This window comes from Delphinus delphis, chromosome 10 (genome assembly GCF_949987515.2).
Source record: "Delphinus delphis chromosome 10, mDelDel1.2, whole genome shotgun sequence".
NCBI lineage: Eukaryota > Metazoa > Chordata > Mammalia > Artiodactyla > Delphinidae > Delphinus > Delphinus delphis.
Window position 1 is genome coordinate 72,744,190 of NC_082692.2, and position 20,038 is coordinate 72,764,227.

Consider the following 20,038-nt stretch of genomic DNA (forward strand, 5'->3'; position numbering starts at 1 on the left):
CCCATAATTTGAAAAGATACATGCACCCCAGTGTTTATCGTAGCACTGTTTACAGTAACCCGTGTACTGTAAACGGAAGCAACATAAACGTCCATCAATAGATGAATGGATAAAGAAGATGTAGTATATATACACAATGGAATACTACTCAGCCATAAAAAAGAATGAAATCATGCCATTTGCAGTAACATGGATGGACTAGAGATTATCATACTAAGTGAAGTTAGTCAGATAGAGAAAGACAAATATCATATGATATCACTTGTATGTGGGAATCTAAAATATGACACAAATTTTCTGTTACAAAACAGAAACAGACTTACAGACATAGAAAAAAGACTTATGGTTACCAAAGGGGAAAGGGGGTGGGGGAGGGATAAATTAGGAGTTTGGGATTAGCAGATACAGACTACTATATATAAAATGGACAACAAAGTCCTACTGTATAGCACAGGGAACTATATTCAATATCCTAAAATAAATCATAATGGAAAAGAATATGAAAAAGAATATGTATGTATATGTATAACTGAATCACTTTGCTGTATACCAGAAACTAACAAAACATTGTAAATCGACTATACTTCAAGTTAAAAAAATTTTTCTTCTTAATTTGAAGAGTACTTGTCTATCCAGCTAACTTGCCCTGTCTCTTTTCTAACCTTAAAAAAAAAAAGCAGTCTTAGAATCAGAAGCTTTATGTAGCAAAAAATACCAGAATGAAGGTTTGGTAACTTTCGTTTTAGATTGCAGTCAAAAGGCAATTAGAGGGACTTCCCTGGTGGCAAAGTGGTTAAGAATCCACCTGCCAATACAGGAGACAAGCATTCGAGCCCCAGTCTGGGAAGATCCCACATGCCTCGGAGCACCTAAGCCCATGCACCGCAACTACTGAGCCTGCGCTCTAGAGCCCGCGAGCCACAACTTCTGAAGCCCATGCGCCTAGAGCCAGTGCTCCGCAACAAGAGAAGCCACCGCGATGAGAAGCCCTCACACTGCAACGAAGAGTAGGCCCCACTCTCTGCAGCTAGAAAAAGACAGAGCACAGCAATGGAGACACAAAGCAGCCAAAAATAAATAAATTAATTATTTTTTAAAAAGGCAATCATATGAATAATTTCCCATCCTGGAAATGTTAAAACCTCTCATTTGGGTCTTGTTTTTTTAATGTTTCTGGAGTTTTACTTCCCGTTACTGCCGGTCATCTCAAGAGGCCCTTCAACCTACTCAAGTAGATTGTAGTATTGACCTTCCTACTCAATGGAGGGAAGGAGACAGAACCAGAGTCCAACATTCTAGTAGTTTCAGTCTCCCAGTCCAGGGTCTTAAACAGTTTTTAAACTTATCACAGTGAACATTGGTTCTTTAAGTGGTGTATGTATAAAGAGGTAATAGGAAAGGCTGACTGTATATCATAAAGTAAATATATTAACTCCAAAGCAAAATAAATAATCTGTATAAGATAATAGGGAAAGAACTCATTTAAATGGCAGTCAGCGTGTATAGTCTTAATTCTGATTTTTAATGAAGTGCCATAAATACAGCAGGTAATTGCAGATTTTTCTCTGCAGATATACCTTGTTTTCCCTCGACACATGTTTTTCATGTTTTAACGTTTCTGAAATTTGCATTTAGCTTACAATACATGTGTACACTTAACGTGGCAGTGTTCCTACAGCCTCCTTACCCCACCCAAAAAACTTTAAAATTGTGTTTTACAATTAATTTTGTTTTTGAATCTTGGCAGTATGACAGTAATAATGTTTCTGGATGAATTTCTAGAGCAAAGTTTGTTTTAAAAGTGCTTCAAACATGCTTTAGGGGCTTCCCCGGTGGCGCAGTGGTTGGGAGTCCGCCTGCCGATGCGGGGGACACGGGTTCGTGCCCCGGTCCGGGAGGATCCCACGTGCCGCGGAGCGGCTGGGCCCGTGAACCATGGCCACTGAGCCTGTGCGTCCGGAGCCTGTGCTCCGCAACGGGAGAGGCCACAGCAGTGAGAGGCCTGTGTACCGCAAAAAAAAAAAAAAAAAAAAATGCTTTAGAGCAGTATTTTCCAAAGTAGTTTCTTCATAATACCATGTATACCGTGTATGTTATACCATAGTGCCAGTTCCAGTGTTCCTAAAAAGGGGAGCGGGGATTCTCAATGGTCAAATAAGTTTGGAAAACACATATAACCTTTAGAGTTTCATTATGGACAAAAAGCCCATTAAGCTCTGAGAAAGCCTGTGATTTAAATAAGTAAAAACTCTTTAAATGTCTTTTAACCAAGTATTTTCCAAACTCTTCTGACCCCAAAATCCTTTTTTGTTAATACCTGCTAGCACTCCATTTTAGGAAATGCTGCTAGGTAGAGTCATTAATAAAAGTATTAGAACGAAACATTTTTGTCAGGTTGCTTTAAATACTTGCCTTTTGCGAATTGAAAAGATTACTAACATTTCTATGCATCTGTTTACCTAGTTGTCACAAGAACCTTTCCAAAGGCAGGCATGACTAGACTAGATTATCAGCTTAGTCAGACATGATCTTTAACTGATATTTAACTGCTTTCAATAGTACAGCAACCTCGAACTGCCCAGGTAGTATTAGCCCTTGGTTCATCTCACATTGGTACATTGCACCACCAGGGAATTCCCCAAAACCATCAACTTTTAAACTATGAAAATAATTTTTTTCTGTAAAAGAAAGAGAAGCTCTGTACAAGTACTGCTTTTGAGAGGTTTTGTCTCTTGAAATCTTCAGAAGAAGGAGGAAGTAAGAAGCAATGGTAAGAAGCTATCTTTAGGACTTCCCTGGTGGCGCAGTAGTTAAGAATCCGCCTGCCAATGCAGGGGACGTGAGTTCGAGCCCTGGTCCGGGGAGATCCCACATACTGCGGAGCAACTAAGCCCATGCGCCACAACTACTGAGCCTGCGCTCTAGAGCCCGCAGGCCACAGCTACTGAGCCTGTATGTTGCAACTACGGAAGCCCGTGAGCCTAGAGCCCATGCTCTGCAATAAGAGAAGCCACCACAGTGAGAAGCCCACGCACCGCAACAAAGAGTAGCCCCTGCTCGCCTCAACCAGAGAAAGCCCGTGTGTGGCAATGAAGACCCAATGCAGCCAAAAGTAAATAAATAAATAAAAAGCCTTAAAAAAGAAGAAGAAGCTATCTACAAAGTGACTGATATAATGTTATATAAAGATGTTTGGAGGTGGAGGAGGAAACAACCACCGAAAAAACAAAACCATAATTTTATTTTATTTATTTATTTATTTTGTGGTACGCGGGCCTCTCACTGTTGTGGCCTCTCCCGTTGCGGAGCACAGGCTCCAGACGCGCAGGCTCATAGGCCATGGCTCATGGGTCCAGCCGCTCTGCGGCATGTGGGATCCTCCCGGACTGGGGCACGAACCCGCGTTCCCTGCATCGGCAGGCGGACTCTCAACCACTGCACCACCAGGGAAGCCCCACAAAACCATAATTTTAAATACTGAACTGGGAACTTCAGACTTGAGTTCTAGCCAACAGCTGTGATACTTAATAGCAGAGAGTTGTAGAAGCAGTTTCACTAGTCTGAGGTCTTGGTTTTCTCGCTCATAAAATGGGGTATTGAATGGCATATTCCACGCTGTTATTATACGGAACTTTAGAGTTTTGTGAGGTATGGATAGGAGTTATAGGTTGGGGACAGGAGACTGAGGACTAAGGGCTAAATTTTAAACTGGGTACTAGTTGTGCTTAGGGTTTTGTTTTGTTTTGTTTTTTGTTTTTTTTGCGGTACGTGGGCCTCTCACTGCTGTGGCCTCTCCCGTTGCGGAGCACAGGCTCCGGACGCGCAGGCTCACCGGCCATGGCTCACGGGCCTAGCCGCTCCGCGGCATGTGGGATCCTCCCGGACCGGGGCACGAACCCGTGTCCCCTGCATCGGCAGGCGGACTCTCAACCACTGCGCCACCAGGGAAGCCCCACTAGTTGTGCTTAGATTTTGATGCTAGCATATAGAGGAGAAAGTGCGTCTCCCCCTCACCCCAACCCCGACCCTCAATTGTATTTCCATATACTCCAATGACCTTTGGTTCATTGTTGCTATAGCATTGGACGTTAGGACACTTTTCAAAGCAATTTTATCTGTGATTCTGCCTTGCAGTTGTGATTCATTATAGATAGGAATGCATTTCTCCAGGGGAATGAATATTGTTAAACCACCAAAATTATTTTTGTTCCTGGAAGTTATTATATTTAAGAATAAAATATATGTTTAGACATGAGAGGTATGAAGGTATATATTTTTATACAATTATTTTATCCATCTTATTTGTTTGTTTTAACCAGTTACCCATGGGTGTATTGTTTCCACAATAAAACTTTTTCTACCAGATGGTATGGAAGCCCGGCTCCGCTCAGAGTGAGTATAATATAGAGCTATGAACTTTTTGTATTAATTACATTGGTTAATAATACTCTAGATGATAGTATACTGTTTATACTTCAGGATTATTCTAATAATGTTAGAAAATTGATGTAGTACTTTTGGAATATAATGTACTACAGTACTACCTGCTAGCACTCCATTTTAGGAAATGCTGCTAGCTCCGCTCAGAGTGAGTATAATATAGAGCTATGAACTTTTTGTATTAATTACATTGGTTAATAATACTCTAGATGATAGTATACTGTTTATACTTCAGGATTATTCTAATAATGTTAGAAAATTGATGTAGTACTTTTGGAATATAATGTACTACAGTATAATTGCTTTTCACATTAGTTACAATTGTACTAAATAATAATGTGTAAGGAGGCACAGTTATTTTGTTTCCAAAATTGACTTATAACTTATATTTGCTGGAAAATTAGTTTTTTAGAATATTTGGAGTATGTAAGTTATTGATGCGTGATAATTGTATTCATTTTGATCTGCATTTCATATACGACTTCTTAAACTATGGTTGCCTCTGAAGCTAATGCCAGTGTCATAATCTTAAAGGACTTTAAGGATGTTGACACAGTTGGTAGTCTATATTGGTGGGAGTTTTTGGAGGAATTTTCCAATTCTGTAGTTTTTTCTTTTTTAAAATGAAGCAGTGGAAAGGTCACTTACACGAGGACAAACTTGAGAGGGAAAAATTGCTCATAAAATGCAAATGTTAAAATGTAAGCATAAATACATTTTGATCTTGTACTTTTCACAGATTATTATTATGAAGTGTTAGAGGGAGCTAAACAGTCTTTAAACTTAAGCATTTTTTATTTTGAATAAATAAATATGAATATTGGATATGGTAGAGGCTTGTTTCTACACCCAGCATAATATTTTCTGTCCTACAAAAGCAGAAACAAATATCTGAGGGTGGGAGGTTGAGAGCAGCAGTAAGTTGAAGGTGAAGTAGAATAGTGAGTAGGAAAGAGAGAGGGAAAAAGGAAGCAGAGAGAGATCCTCTTATTACTATGATAGTGCTTTCATTAGAATTATTGTATATTATGCTTCAGTTGGAGGCTACCAATTTGTTTTTTTTTAAAACCTTTCAGGATATCTGAATAAAACAGAAAATTTTAAACATTTTATGTTTTTGGCGTTTTTTTTGCGGTACATGAGCCTCTCACTGTTGTGGCCTTTCCTGTTGCGGAGCACAGGCTCCGAACGCACAGGCTCAGCGGCCATGGCTCACGGGCCTAGCCGCTCCGCGGCATGTGGGATCTTCCCGGACTGGGGCACGAACCTGTGTCCCCTGCATCGGCAGGGGGACTCTCAACCACTGTGCCACCAGGGAAGCCCTTAAACATTTTAAATTTAAAACGTTAAACTGTTCCCTATTCTAAATTATAGTTTAATTATTAAAAATATAGTTAACTTTGGGAACATTAATGTGACTTAGCTTTTAATATGAGTTAGTCAAGAGTTAAGGTTTTAAAAATAAGAGTAACTATTAATCAACTAATAACAAATGGCTTCTTAAAGACCTGGATGTTTGTATTTGATAATGAGATTTTTCTTTCATGGATTCAAAAGCTTTGAGCAGCTGCATAAAGGGTCATGTCTGTTCTCAGCTTCCATCCGATAGGGCATATGAATTTTTTCAAAGTCTACATCAGTGAGTTGTGTTCCTATCCCTCTTGTTCCCCCAGTGCTTTTCATCTTTGTCCCTTTTTCCTTCTCTTTGTTTGGTTTTTCTTATGTGGTTAAATGTTAGCATCATTTAAAATTTCGCTGCCAGTTTCACTGTGTGTAATCTGGTTGACTTTCTGGAGAAGATGAAGTTTGAACAGGCAATCCTCAAGCTGGAGGAAGATCAGAACGGTCTTTAGAGGTAGATAGTCTGGTTCAAAGCCCAACTCCACCTGTTCTGTGACTTGATCAGGCCTCTCTTTTCTCATTTGTAAAATGAAGTTAATAATAGTACCTATTGAGCAGGAATTTTATGAGGAGGATTAAGCAAGACTGTACACTTAAAGAGTTTAGTGTAGTACCTGGTGCATAATGAGCACACGATGAATACTGTTTCTCTTACTGTAATCTAATATTTTCTAGCAATCAAGATGCTTTTAAGTATGCCAGAATACCATTTAATATTTTTAAGGTCTTCAGTAGGTATACCATTCTCAAAAAGCTGATTCTTTTTTCTTCCTTGATTTTTATTGCACAAATAATTTTCAAATAATAAGAAACATAGAAAAATTGCCTATAATCCCACCACCCTAACACTAAATAAGTTTTCCTTCTACAGTTCCTTGTTGTGTATGAACTTTTTTCCATAACTCAAACAAAATACACCTGTATCCACAATAGTTTCTGTAAAGTACAAATATATATCAATTATGGAATGTTTTGCTAGATTTTTAGCCTTTTGTTTATCAACCAGATTTTCATGAGAACGGAAAATTTTGTACTTGGGTCACTGAGAAAACTCGTTTAAAAAAAAACAAAAACAAAACCTCCTGGGACTTCCCTGGTGGTCCAGTGATTAAGATTCCGTGCTCCCAGTGCAGGGGGCCCAGGTTCAATCCCTGGTCAGGGAACTAAGGTCCCATATATTGCAGCTAAGCCCATGTGCCGCAACTAGAGAAGCTCGTGCGCCACAACAAAGAGCCCAGGCACTGTGATGAAGACCCAGCACAGCCAAAATAAAAAACAAAAAGCTTCCATTAATACCATTTGCTTCTATTTAGACTTTCTCAAATTCATTTCCCTGTATGTGCATATCTACAGAGAAAAGGTATATACCCCTTGGCTATATCTGGGTGCTGGCATTGGGTAGTTTTTATTTATTTCCTCATGCTTTACTTCACACATTTTCCCTAGTCAATATGTATTACTTGTATAAAATCAAGAAAAAGAAACTTATGTTTAAAACGTCTATTGCATTTTTATGAGGCAGAGGAAAAAACACTAAAGCTGTATGTAATTTTTTAAACCTTCATTAGGCACCAGATTTGTTAGGGCCTTGTATAGGTTCTGGGGATGCAGAGGTGAATTGTTCAAAGTGCTGAGAACACAGATGTGAAATCAAAGGAGTAGAGCAGGGGATTATATGTTCTCAGTGGGAGTCTCTACAGGATATCATGGGAGCTCAGAAGGGAAGTGGGGGCTAATACTTAATATTCCATTTTATTCAGCATCTTAGTGTATTTGTGACTAATTAAATTGAAATATTCTTAGGATGTTTGCAGTTACTACAATGGAATCAGAATTGTCATCCCTATTTTTAAGTCCTGCAAGATCAGTTTGTCAGCAACTTACACGTGATTAACCTGTTGAATCTAGGAACTTTACCTAATCAACCATCAAGCAGACCATTACCAGATTGGCCTCTAGGATATGGAGTGAGGAGCAACTGGTAGGGACCATGGGTGGCAGTCTTGCTCTGTGCTCCGTCTACTCACCCTACCAACCCACATTACAGTATCTTACAGTGCTTGTTAAGACAGGAACCCTGGCTTCCTTAGCGGCTCTGTTCTCATGGGAGTGGTAGTAGTGGTCAAGTGCTACTATGTCAAGGTACTTTTTTAAGCTCTTTACTTCTATTCACACATTTAATACTCACAGTAACCCTATGTGGTTAGTTTTATGATTATCCCCATTTTATGGATGAGGAAACTGAGGCCTATAGTGGTTAGATAACTTGCCCAAGATTATATACCTGGTAAGTAGAGCCAAAATTTGGACCCAGTCAGTATAGCTTCTGAGCCTGCATGCTTAACTGCTACACTGTACTGCCTCTTATGTACTTTATAAGGCCCCAAAGGCAATTAATACCAATTAATACTGTGTTACTGTTTAGTTTTAAAGCGATATATTGAGTTAGATTCATAACTACATGGAAGCTTTCAGTGTGTGAGGTGGCTGGGTAGAGAAGAGTAGTACTAATGTTTTGGTTAGCTGAAGTTGTTCTCCACTAGAATGTATTTTCAAATTATAGCCTTCTTTACAGTAGAACTTTGCTTTTTAAGGCTTTCTGTATAGAAGTATTTAATTTTAAGAGAACTTAATTTACACATTCTAAAATTTTAAATGGATAATTTAAGGAGTGCTTCCTTTCTGTTTAGAAGTTCTTATAACCAAGGAATTCACCATAGCCCTCATTAATAGTAGATCCAGCAAGGGCATTTAATACGTTTTGGATTTTGAATTTGTGTTTAGAAATACATTAATGTGTAAAAGGTTTGTGTATTTATTACCTTGTTTTCTAACAATTCTATATGTTTATGAAGGATTAAAAATAATTCACATTCTTTTAATTATATGAAAACAAGTGTGCCAACTTTGGGGTTTAAGATATTCTTGTACTGTCATACTCTATTTCCTCTATTGTCAGGAAATTAGATAAAAATTCTAAATTTTACTTTTCAGTGTCATCCATGCTCCATTACCAAGTCCTGTTGACAAAGTAAGTTGCTAATGATTATTTTTTCCAAACTGATTCAGCTATATTGCTTTTGAAAATGTTTCTGTTTGTTCGTTTTTAATATGCTTTACCTAGAAACTTACTTCTCTTTTGTAACAAAAATACAAGAATGCATATAGCTGTATAGTTATTCTAGTCTGATCTTCAAAAACTGGAGAATTTAGGATGGATGTTTCTTAGGACAAAGCCTTTGTTATCTCAAGTCAGTGGCTGACTCTAGACTAGAAGCATTTGTTTTGTGCCTAGCCAAAGGTAAGAAGTGTTAGTTACTACTTTTTATTCTATAATGCATTTCTGTCTAGAAATATTTATTAAAGCTTTGCACCCAGATAATTTACTCAAAATATACCTACACATGGAAATAACACAAATATGGGCTTACAGAAATTTCTCTTTAATTGTTCTTGAAGATCAGTTTTAACTTGATTTGGACAGAAACTTTGCAGTAATTACTTGTTAGAAAATATTTTTCTTTTGTTCAGAAATAATGGTGTATTAAACTGTAGATATTACTGCTAAGTAGCAAAAAAAAAAAAGATCTCTTGTATCTTTTGGCATTAAAGTGTATGTTGAGTTTTCTTAGTAAAGTAACTAAACTATTGGGAAAAACATTTTACTTTTTTTTTCCTTCCATTTGGATAAAGAATGAAAGCCTACCTGAAACTGAAGTTCTCTGTTAGATTCCTTTTTTAGAAGTAAAAGTGGTTAAACATCAACTTCAGCAATAACAAGAGTCATTTCAGAAGTAAATAATGGCCTTGCTGATTTAGGACTAACTTTTAAAAAAATAATGCCACCTCTCTGTCTTCTACTTAGCATATTAGTAAAAATAGACTAATAAGTTAACACTTATAAGTTAACGCTAATAAGTTAACATATAAGGCTTGGGTAGTGTTGAGAATATGGATAAATGAATGATACAGCAACCTGTTAGTGCCTTTTTTTAAAAAAAATAATTCTGTGGTTCTATATTCCACACCCAGGAGAAACCCTTATAGAAGTTATTTCTTCCAATACTCTTGAGTTCTAAGCATTTTGGCTGTGACTTTAATGTTTAAACACTATTATTTCCCATCTTTTTCTTCTTAAAACCTACCTACAGTTTAAAGGAAAAAAAAAAAAAGACCTTTTTTCATTGCCTCTGGCCATTGGACAAAGTATTGTATTTCGTGCCCTGCTTCTCCCCACGTGCCCACATACAAATATCATTTTGAAGATGGCTACTTCTAAACGAATTGTGACTTGTTGACATGTTGAAGAACTATTTGACAATGAATTTTAAAGGGGAAAAATGTAGATCTGTTGATTTAGCAGGTATTATTTCTGGGTAAAGAAAAGGCTGTATTGCCTTTGTGCCGTAAGTTTGTGATTTGGTTTATCAAGGAATGTTTTCATGGGTAGCACTTGTTGCACCATCCTGCTTGTAAATCCCAAACTGATCAGCATAATACAATACCGTTTATAAATTCTAGACATGGAGCAGAAATATTTTGAAAACTAAAGAAAATTGTTCATTTGAAAAATAATTTTTATTTTGCATATTTCAGTAAATAGGCATTGCAAGGACTTGATTTGGCTTTAATGTCTTCTGCAAATATTCTGTGTGACTGTCAATGGTGTATCATTTTGTTTCTAGGTTGCTGCTAACACTCCAAGTATGTACTCTCAGGAACTATTCCAGCTTTCTCAGTATCTTCAGGTAAAATATATCTTGAGAATTCTTAATCTTTAAAAGCAGAACTTAGATTTGATTTTGCTAGTTCACAAATATAGGCTAAAGAAATACTGGCTGGATACAAGTACAAAAGAAATACCTTTTTAAAGTACAAAAAAAATTAAAAATAGGTCTTATAAAAAAAGGATTTAAAAAATCCGATTGTTAAGTCTAGAGAAGATAAGGTTCTGTACAAGAGAAGTTTTTTTCTTCACATATGAAGAAGTTCCACAGTTGTTCTTTATCCAAAGGTGACTTTTAAATAAAATTAAATCCGGACAGATTTTGGTTGTTATTAATAGCTATAATAGCAAATAATATGAACTGTTAAAATATTAACTATTAATAGCAAATAATTATGTAGTACTTACTATATGCCAGACTCTAGCAGACTTTAGCACTTTACCTATATTAATTCATTTAATCCTCACAAAATTCCTGTAAGGTACATATTTTATTCCCATTTTTATAGATGGAGTAACTGAGGGACACGGAAGTTTAAATAGTTTGCACAATATCACACACCGAGTTCTGTGGTTGAGCTGGGATTTGAACCCAGACAAGTCAGACCTCAGAGTCTCTCTCTTAACTACTGTTCTGTGCTGCTCAATCTGTAGAAAGATCTCTCGGTAGGGCAGATACTTAGAATGGGCTCCTGAAGAAGTTAATGCCATATTTAAAGAGCCATACAGATCTCTAAAAAGAAAACAAGTGGTTGTTCTTTCTTTCTTTTTTTTTTTTTTTCTGAGTTTGGTAGATTTAGACCGGATTATGGTTCTTATTATTCTAGTGAGGGAGCATGATTAAGGAAAACCCTGAATCAGGAGTTTAGAGATTGAGGTTTTTATCTTGGCTCCTACTCAATGAGTTCTGTGACCTTGGGTGAGTCAGTTTACATATTGTAGGTCTTCAGTTGCCTTTTGTTTAAAATGATAGGACCAAACCAGTGATCCTGTGTCCCTACATTCTTTTATAGGTCAGTCACTAAGAGCAGTTCTACCTCAGTTAAGAATGTACACATCTGTGAAAATTATCAATGAAAATTATCAATTATCATTAATCAGATCTTACTTTCCACTGGGCATAATGTAATGGTGGATTGAAAAGTGGTTTTACACATTTGCAGTTTAGTATTTACAAACGTAGGTAGACTCTAGCCAGAATTCCCTGGATTTGATCTTTGGCTTTAACTTCTGACCTGTTGGGAAAGTTGTTTGTGCCTCATTTTCCTCATCTATGATATGTGTATAATAATAGCACTTACTTCACATAATTGTAAAGAATAAATGAATTAATGCAGGGAATTCCCTGGCAATCCAGTGGTTAGCACTCGGTGATTTCACTGCCGAGGGCCCGGGTTTGATCCCTGCTTGGGGAACTGAGATCCCACAAGCTGCAAGGGACTTCCCTGGTGGTCCAGTGGTTAAGTCTCCGAGCTCCCAATGCAGGAGGCCCAGGTTCGATCCCTGTTCAGGGAACTAGATCCCACATGCCGCAACGAAGATCCTGTGTGCCACAACTAAGACCCAGCGCAGTCAAATAAATAAATATTCAAAACAAAACAAACAAACAAAAAAGAATTAATACATGTAAAGCACTTAGAACAGTGCCTGACACATAGAACGTATACTGTAAATGTTAGTAGTTGTTTACCATTCAGTAGGAAGTCACATTAATTGACCTAGATCGCTCTTATTTTTTATTTATTTGTTTATTTTATTTATTTATTTTTGGCCGCATTGAGTCTTCATTGCTGCGCGCAGGCTTTCTCTGGTTGCGGTGAGCGGGGGCTGCTCTTCATTGTGGTGCGCAGGCTTCTCATTGCGGTGGCTTCTCTTGTTGCGGAGCACAGGCTCTAGGCTCACGGGCTTCAGTAGTTGTGGCGTGCAGGCTCAGTAGTTGTGGCGCGTGGACTCAGTTGTTGTGGAACACAAGCTTAGTTGCTCCGTGGCATGTGGGATCTTCCCGGACCAGGGCTTGAACCCGTGTCCCCTGCATTGGCAGGTGGATTCTCAACCACTGCGCCACCAGGGAAGCCCAATCTCTCTTATTTTTAGAGGTAGAAGAAAACTTTGAGATTAATCTGGTCTAACCTTCACTTTTCATATGAGAAATATGGTAAAATGATTTCCCAGGGCTATATACTACAGTTACTAGTTAACATGGACTGTGAATCTAATGTTCTGACTCACTCCAGTACTCTTTCCATCTTTCTTGTCAGTTCTTTGAATAGTCATAATGGCATAATCTTCCACTGTTCTTTTTCTGATTCTTTGAGGGAAAATTATACTGGATTGTCTTTTCTGTATACGTCTTTTTGAATTGCTGAAGTTCTAATATAAATTGTAAACCTTTTGAATAAAAACTGAAATAGATGCATTTCATGCCTTAGAACTAAAAGCTGTTCCTGGAAGTGTTAGATTTCTGTTAGGATGTGGTTCATGGAGTTATGAAACTCTAAATGGAATTGAGTAAAAAAGGAGAAATTACACCATCTAGTGGAAGTAGTGGTTGTTTGGTGGCTTTGTTTTTAAGTAAAACTTTTTGCAGCATTAGTGTAACTTCCTGGATATTAGGAATGTTTTAGAAGTTTAAAATAAACTTGGCACCTAGTCCCTTTTAAGTGTAAGCTGTGTTTTAATGTGTGTTCTGAGGCGGAATGACTTTTATTAGATTCCTTAATCTGTACTTTTAGAGTTATATTAAAAAGCAGTACCTCTGGGGCTTCCCTGGTGGCACAGTGGTTAAGAATCCGCCTGCCAATGCAGGGGACACGGGTTCGAGCCCTGGTCCAGGAAGATCCCACATGCCATGGAGCAACTAAACCTGTGCACCACAACTACTGAGCCTGCGCTCTAGAGCCCGCGAGCCACAACTACTGAAGCCCGCGCGCCTAGAGCTTGTGCTCCGCAACAAGAGAAGCCACCGCATTGAGAAGCCCGCACACCGTAAACGAAGAATGGCAAGCCCGTGCACAGCAACTAAGACCCAGTGCCAAAAATAATAAATAAAATAAATAAATTTATTTTTTTTTTAAAAAAAGCAGTACCTCTGACTCTAATCAGACCAAATTTTCCCTAATCATTATTTATCAAGGATGTGGAGAGCAACAAATGAATGCTTTAAACCTCAAATACTATGTTTGAAGTATATATTTCTCAGTTGAGGTGGCTCAGAGATATTATGGTAGTAAATGTTCTTCTTGGGATAATGACAGAAATAGAAGAAAGTGAATTTAAAGATGTGCCAAAACCGCAACTGAATGCTGTGTGAGCATTTTCACTTTGACTTCCAGTGATGGAGACCCTCTTAACAGCTATCAAATGTTAACAAGTGACCTAGAAATAAGGCTTTGCTTGCCAGTGTCTTTCTCTGTAAAAATATTCCTTTGGAGCTGCCAAATAGTTATATAACTCCTTGACCCCTTAATTACATTGAACTAACACTTGGTGGACTCTTACTTATAGTTGGCATATTCGACTATGGCTAAGCGTTTTACAGTCACAGAGAGAATTAGAACACCTGAAAATGGAGTAGACTGTGAGAATAAAGCAGTCTCTCTCTTTATATATATATATAAAACACTGTGTTTATATAACACTTTTAAAAGGAAAAATTAAAAGTTATTTCTTTTGTAGATGTCTACTGATGTAGCTAAGCCATTATGAAGTATCTTTGCTGCTAACCAGATTGTTTGGATTTAGTTTGGAATGAGTTTGTTCTCACCTCGCCCTCTCTCTCTCACCATACACACACACACACACACACACACACACACATATCTTTTAAATGTGTATATATAAAATGCAGGGGTTAAAGAATTTGTCAGATTTTCTACTCTAGGTTTGTTTTTTGTTTTTTTTTTTGCGGTACGCGGGCCTCTCACGGTTGTGGCCTCTCCCGTTGCGGAGCACAGCCTCCGGATGCGCAGGCTCAGCGGCCATGGCTCACGAGCCCAGCCGCTCCGCGGCATGTGGGATCTTCCCAGACCGGGGCACAAACCCGTGTTCCCTGCATCGGCAGGCGGACTCTCAACCACTGCGCCACCAGGGAAGCCCTAGGTTTTTGGTTTTTTAGACTCTTGTTAATTACAAGTAAAAAAACAAAAACAGATGACCTGTTTTCTGTTATAGGGGAAGTTGCAACTAGAGCACCCCTAATAGCACTAATCACAGCTCAACAAATGAGGCTATAATGATGTGGCCTAAACATATTTTACAAAGTAGATTTATCAGATTTGAAAGTGAGATACACTGTGGGTTGTAATATGAGAATATTTTCAGAATGTGCTAAAAATTGATTACTCTTCAAAGGTATCATGCTGAGTTTATTAGAATTTCTTTTGTGATTTATAATATTAGGAGGCCTTACATCGGGAACAGATGTTGGAACAGAAGTTAGCCACGCTTCAGCGGCTACTAGCCATCACCCAGGAGGCTTCAGATACCAGTTGGCAGGTATTCCAGTTGCCTTTATATTCAAGAAGCATTTAAGCACAGTTTAATATCCCTTAGCTGTTGATTAAGCTAAAACTAAAATTTTGTGACAAGCAAAGGCAAAGTTATTTCCTAATGAACAAATAATGAAAATTTAGCATTTTTCAGTGGATGTTGGTCAGCGTTATGATTTTAGATCTTTTCTGGCAGTAGCAACCTTTTTGATATATTTTTTTTTATTCCTCTGGGATTTTACTGATATTTAATTTTTCTTCAACAGGCTTTAATAGATGAAGATAGACTCTTATCACGGTTAGAAGTTATGGGAAACCAATTACAGGCTTGCTCCAAAGTGAGTATTAATCTCAAGTACATAAAGAAGAATGCATAGTTTTTTTATGTGGCTTCATGTCTTTGACTGTCATTTTGAATACATGCAAAAACGTTTATACATGTTCACCATTCTTTTTAATCTTCTATCATTATAGGAAATTTCAAACATACATGTAAATAGAAAGAACTGTATAGTGAATACCCATGTACAGCTCTCTCTTTGTTCCATCATAGTTGATATTTGTTGGAGAAACTGGGTCATTTGTTCTGTATAATTTTCCTCAGTCTGGATTGATATTTAAACATTCTTCTAGCTCCTCCTTCCACACCGTAAATTCGTAGTTTGATCTACAGATTTAGATCAACTCTGATGTAGGCTCAACTTCTTTTTTCTTTCAACACTTCGTAGATAATATTGTGTACTTTCACCAGGAAGCACCATAGTGTCTAGTTGTCTTTCTTTTTGAGATATTAGCAGTCTTTGATTATCCTTTCCTAGATCCATTCTTTTATTAAGGGTTGCAAAAATCGTGATGTTGTAATTCTATCTTTCCTTCATTTACTAGCTGAGTTACTTCTATAAAGAGAAACTTCCCCGCATAAACCATTTTGTTATCCTGAGATATATCTTCTTTAGGCAAGGCAGGATAAATGATTTTCTCCCTTTATTTACTGGATTTCAAAATAATGGTTTGGTTCCTTTTCATCCACCAGAGAATGACCAATGAAGTATTTTTTTTTCCCCCAACTTAGATTTAAATATATTTCATGTGTATAAACCTATTTCATTTGTTTTCCTTATTGATTCCCAGTTATCCCACCTTTGGTCTATAGGAACTTCTTCAGGTTGGCACCTGAGTTCTTTTGGTAGAACCCTGGTAGACTTTGATAGCTTCCTGCTGTCATATCAGACAAGATAGTCCATACTCATCTTTTACATTTCCTGCCTTAGACGTGGAATCAGCTTTTCCCACAGGGTGCTGTTATTCCATTTGGTTTAGTTATTATTTTAAAACGCTTGACCCCTTTAGAGGTAAGAGATTATTTTTGCCCATAAATGTAAATGTTGTGGCTTTCAGAGAATATGGCAAGTAGAAGAGTTCATTCATTTTGTATACTTGAGAGAAATTTTCAGTTTATTTCGACCTTTTTTTTCTGTTGGAAGTGTGAATTAATATATTTGTGAAGGCATAATTTATTAATGCAGCTTTTAAATAACAGCTTCAATTAATACAGAGTGAACATAATTTGTGTTTGGAGGTACCTCAATATAGAACTCAAAGAGCATTGCAATGTGTTGTTTTTTTAAATGGAAAATACTTAAAAAAATAAATTGGCTATAATTATAAATATTTTTTAATCCTAGAATCAAACAGAAGATAGTTTACGGAAGGAACTTATAGCATTACAGGAGGATAAACACAACTATGAGACGACAGCCAAAGAGTCCCTGAGGCGGGTTCTTCAGGAGAAAATTGAAGTGGTTAGAAAACTTTCAGAAGTTGAGGTATTTAAATTTAACAAATACTAAATAGGACTATGATTTTAAAATTTTAGCCTAAAAGTGCTAGCCTTTCAGGACATTTCAAACTTGGGTATTATTATATAGCTAGAAAATTTTTCCTGTCTATCTGGTGGGAAGGAGCAGTATGCTGTTTTCATTGTCAGGAATTCTCAACATAACCCTGTGAGTTCTGGTGCTTATGGTCTCTAGTCAGTGATTGAGGAAATAAAAGCCTAACCAGGGAATTTTACTATTTGCACTTTGGTTAGGATTCAGCCTCCACACAGTGGACCACGATATGTGCCAGGGAATTGATCTCATTTCACATAGTTTTGTTTTTCTTCCAGGTGAGGATAGTCAGTGTAAGGTAGAGAGCAACACCACTATTCTTACTTTACCCATCCTCCAGAGAGGAAAATTGTGCCTGTTTGGAGGTTCACAGGGGAAATTATCTCTGAGGTCCTTTCTAGGTCTTTTAGGAATAATCAAAATGTGATTCTCATTGCTTTAAAACAACATAATTGATAATATGGGTTATTCTTTTGAACTACTGGAAAATTACCACAGAAGTTACGTGTTACTGGATTTAGTTAAAATGTCCATTGTAAACTAAATAGTAAACATATTTTAATATAAGGATAGTTTCTATAATAGCCCCATCCCAAAGTGACTGATTCACTGTCATGTCATTAATATGACATGCAAGGAAAGAAAATTGCTAATTGTCTTCTAATTTTATTAAATTGATTCTGTGCACATTATTAAACTTGTTTTCAAGAATTGATAGGCTTAAAATATTTTCAAGGCTAAAACTCATAACCAATGGCCTTTAAAAAGTGTAATTATGGGCTTCCCTGGTGGCGCACTGGTTGAGTCCGCCTGCCGATGCGGGGGACACGGGTTCGTGCCCCGGTCCAGGAGGATCCCACATGCCGTGGAGCGGCTGGGCCCGTGAGCCATGGCCACTGAGCCTGCGCGTCCGGAGCCTGTGCTCCGTAACAGGAGAGGCCACAACAGTGAGACGCCTGCGTACCACAAAAAAAAAAAAAGTGTAATTATATAAAGTATTGTCCTTTTCTGCCTCCCCCTGTTTTTTGTTTTTCCAAATTCTTGGTATTTTCTGTTTTAGCATGTACCTAAAGTAAATTGAAATTCTTATGTTACTTAACTCAGCTTTATATAAAGTCCAGGGTAGATGCTGATTTAGAACAGCCCATAGAGTTACACTTTTTATAAATTGAATTTAGAATGTGCATTTATGCTAAATCAATTGCCTGTAAATTTGAATTACAGCGAAGTCTGAGTAATACTGAAGATGAATGTACCCACCTGAAAGAAATGAATGAACGGACTCAGGAAGAATTAAGAGAATTAGCCAATAAATATAATGGAGCAGTTAATGAGATTAAAGATTTATCTGATAAATTAAAGGTAGGTATTTCTCAACCTAGAAGTATGTAAATTAATCGTCCCTAATACACTGGATAGCTTAAGAGTTAGTTATTGCTGAATAGTTGTTGATGTAAAATTTGGTAATGGTTTAAATTCATAGTAAAAATCAGGTGCCATTTAGCCCAAACCCCCTTACCACAGATAACTGAAAGTTTGTAAAAGCTGACATATTTCCTTTGGGTGGAAACAAATAGTACTTCATAATAGGCATTTTAAAATATGTAACAGGAAATAGATGAGAGTCAGCAAAACCCAAGATATTTAGACTTTTGAAAAACTGGAATCTGCTTATCTTTCGGGTGTCCCAAAATCAGGGCCCAGCTATTTTAGTGCTAGCACAAGCCCAGAGGGAACCTTGGAGTGATTCCTTCCAGGGAGGCCATTGGCTTCACTTCAGCTGCATCTCCTTGTAGCTATAGGACATTTAGGCTGAGGACAGACCAGACCATAGGTAATGCCAGGTTGGTCCTGTAAAACAGGGGTCCCCAACCCGTGGACCACAGACCAGTAATGATCTGCGGCCTGTTAGGAACTGGGCGGCACAGCAGGAGATGAGCGGTGGGCGAGCGAGCGAGCGAAACTTCATCTGCCGCTCCCTATTGCTCACATTACCACCTGAACCATCCCTACCCACCCCATCTGTTGAAAAATGGTCTTCCACACAACTGGTCCCTGGTGCCAAAAAGGTTGGGGACTGGGACTTCCCTGGTGGCACAGTGGTTAAGAATCCACCTTCCAATGCAGGGGACGCAGGTTCAATCCCTGGTCAGGGAACTAGATCCCACATGCATGCCACAACTAAGAGTTTGCATGCCACAACTAAGGAGCCCGTGGCCGCAACTAAGGAGCACACGTGCTGCAACTAAGACCCGGTGCAACCAAAAATAAATAAATTAATTAATAATAAAAATAAATAAATGTTTTAAAATGTTTTTTTTTTTAAAAAAGCGGTTGGGGACCACTGCTGTAAAATGTTAGAACTGAGTTTGTGAAGACGCATCTTTATATAATTCAAACCATGGACTGAGTGGCTAGAAGATACACATTTGTTAGAGAAGACCAGAGCATACCTCCCCTTTGTGTGATTGGTTAACCTATAATAGCTTTAAATATTGGACTTGTTAAAAAGAGGTCATCTTAAAAAGTTCTTGTAATCATCATTCATTTAGCTAAACGTAATTTTGTTTAAAATTTCAGAATAAGTTACATTTTAGAATTTACAAACTAATTGGAACAATAGTAATTTCAGGGGAAACCGTTATTTCCCTCTTGAAAAATGTGTTTTTCATTTTGACCCCTATAATCTCCGTATGTATTGAGTTTGCTTGCTTGCTACAAGTTTTTCTCTCCTCGGTGATATGGAGGCATGACACAGTGCATATCACTTTTGACATCATTTTGACATTTACAGATATGTTCTGTAATATAGAATATTCTCCTTAGAAGTTTATGTGAATAAAAGCAGTCCTGCTTTGGACCTCTTAAATCAAGGTTCGATTTTATTAAAACAGCTGAATTTTCTTTCTCTTTTTCAACAGGTAGCAGAGGGAAAACAAGAGGAAATCCAACAGAAGGGACAAGCTGAGAAAAAAGAATTACAACATAAAATAGATGAAATGGAAGAAAAAGAACAGGAGCTTCAGGCAAAAATAGAAGCTTTGCAAGCTGATAATGACTTCACCAATGAAAGGCTAACAGCTTTACAAGGT

General features: G+C 37.6%; 1 protein-coding gene across 21 annotated transcripts in view; it reads left to right on the top strand.

The window, feature by feature from the left end:
• SLMAP (sarcolemma associated protein) overlaps nucleotides 1-20,038 on the top strand; it is a 158,684-nt gene that overhangs the window by 75,242 nt on the left and 63,404 nt on the right. For all 21 annotated transcript variants that reach the window (XM_060022726.1, XM_060022725.1, XM_060022729.1 and 18 more), the window contains 8 exons: nucleotides 4,320-4,392; nucleotides 8,836-8,872; nucleotides 10,527-10,589; nucleotides 14,966-15,061; nucleotides 15,321-15,392; nucleotides 16,740-16,880; nucleotides 18,171-18,308; nucleotides 19,868-20,036. In XM_060022726.1, the coding sequence (XP_059878709.1) occupies nucleotides 4,320-4,392; nucleotides 8,836-8,872; nucleotides 10,527-10,589; nucleotides 14,966-15,061; nucleotides 15,321-15,392; nucleotides 16,740-16,880; nucleotides 18,171-18,308; nucleotides 19,868-20,036 (789 nt within the window). The remainder of the gene's footprint in view (nucleotides 1-4,319; nucleotides 4,393-8,835; nucleotides 8,873-10,526; nucleotides 10,590-14,965; nucleotides 15,062-15,320; nucleotides 15,393-16,739; nucleotides 16,881-18,170; nucleotides 18,309-19,867; nucleotides 20,037-20,038) is intronic.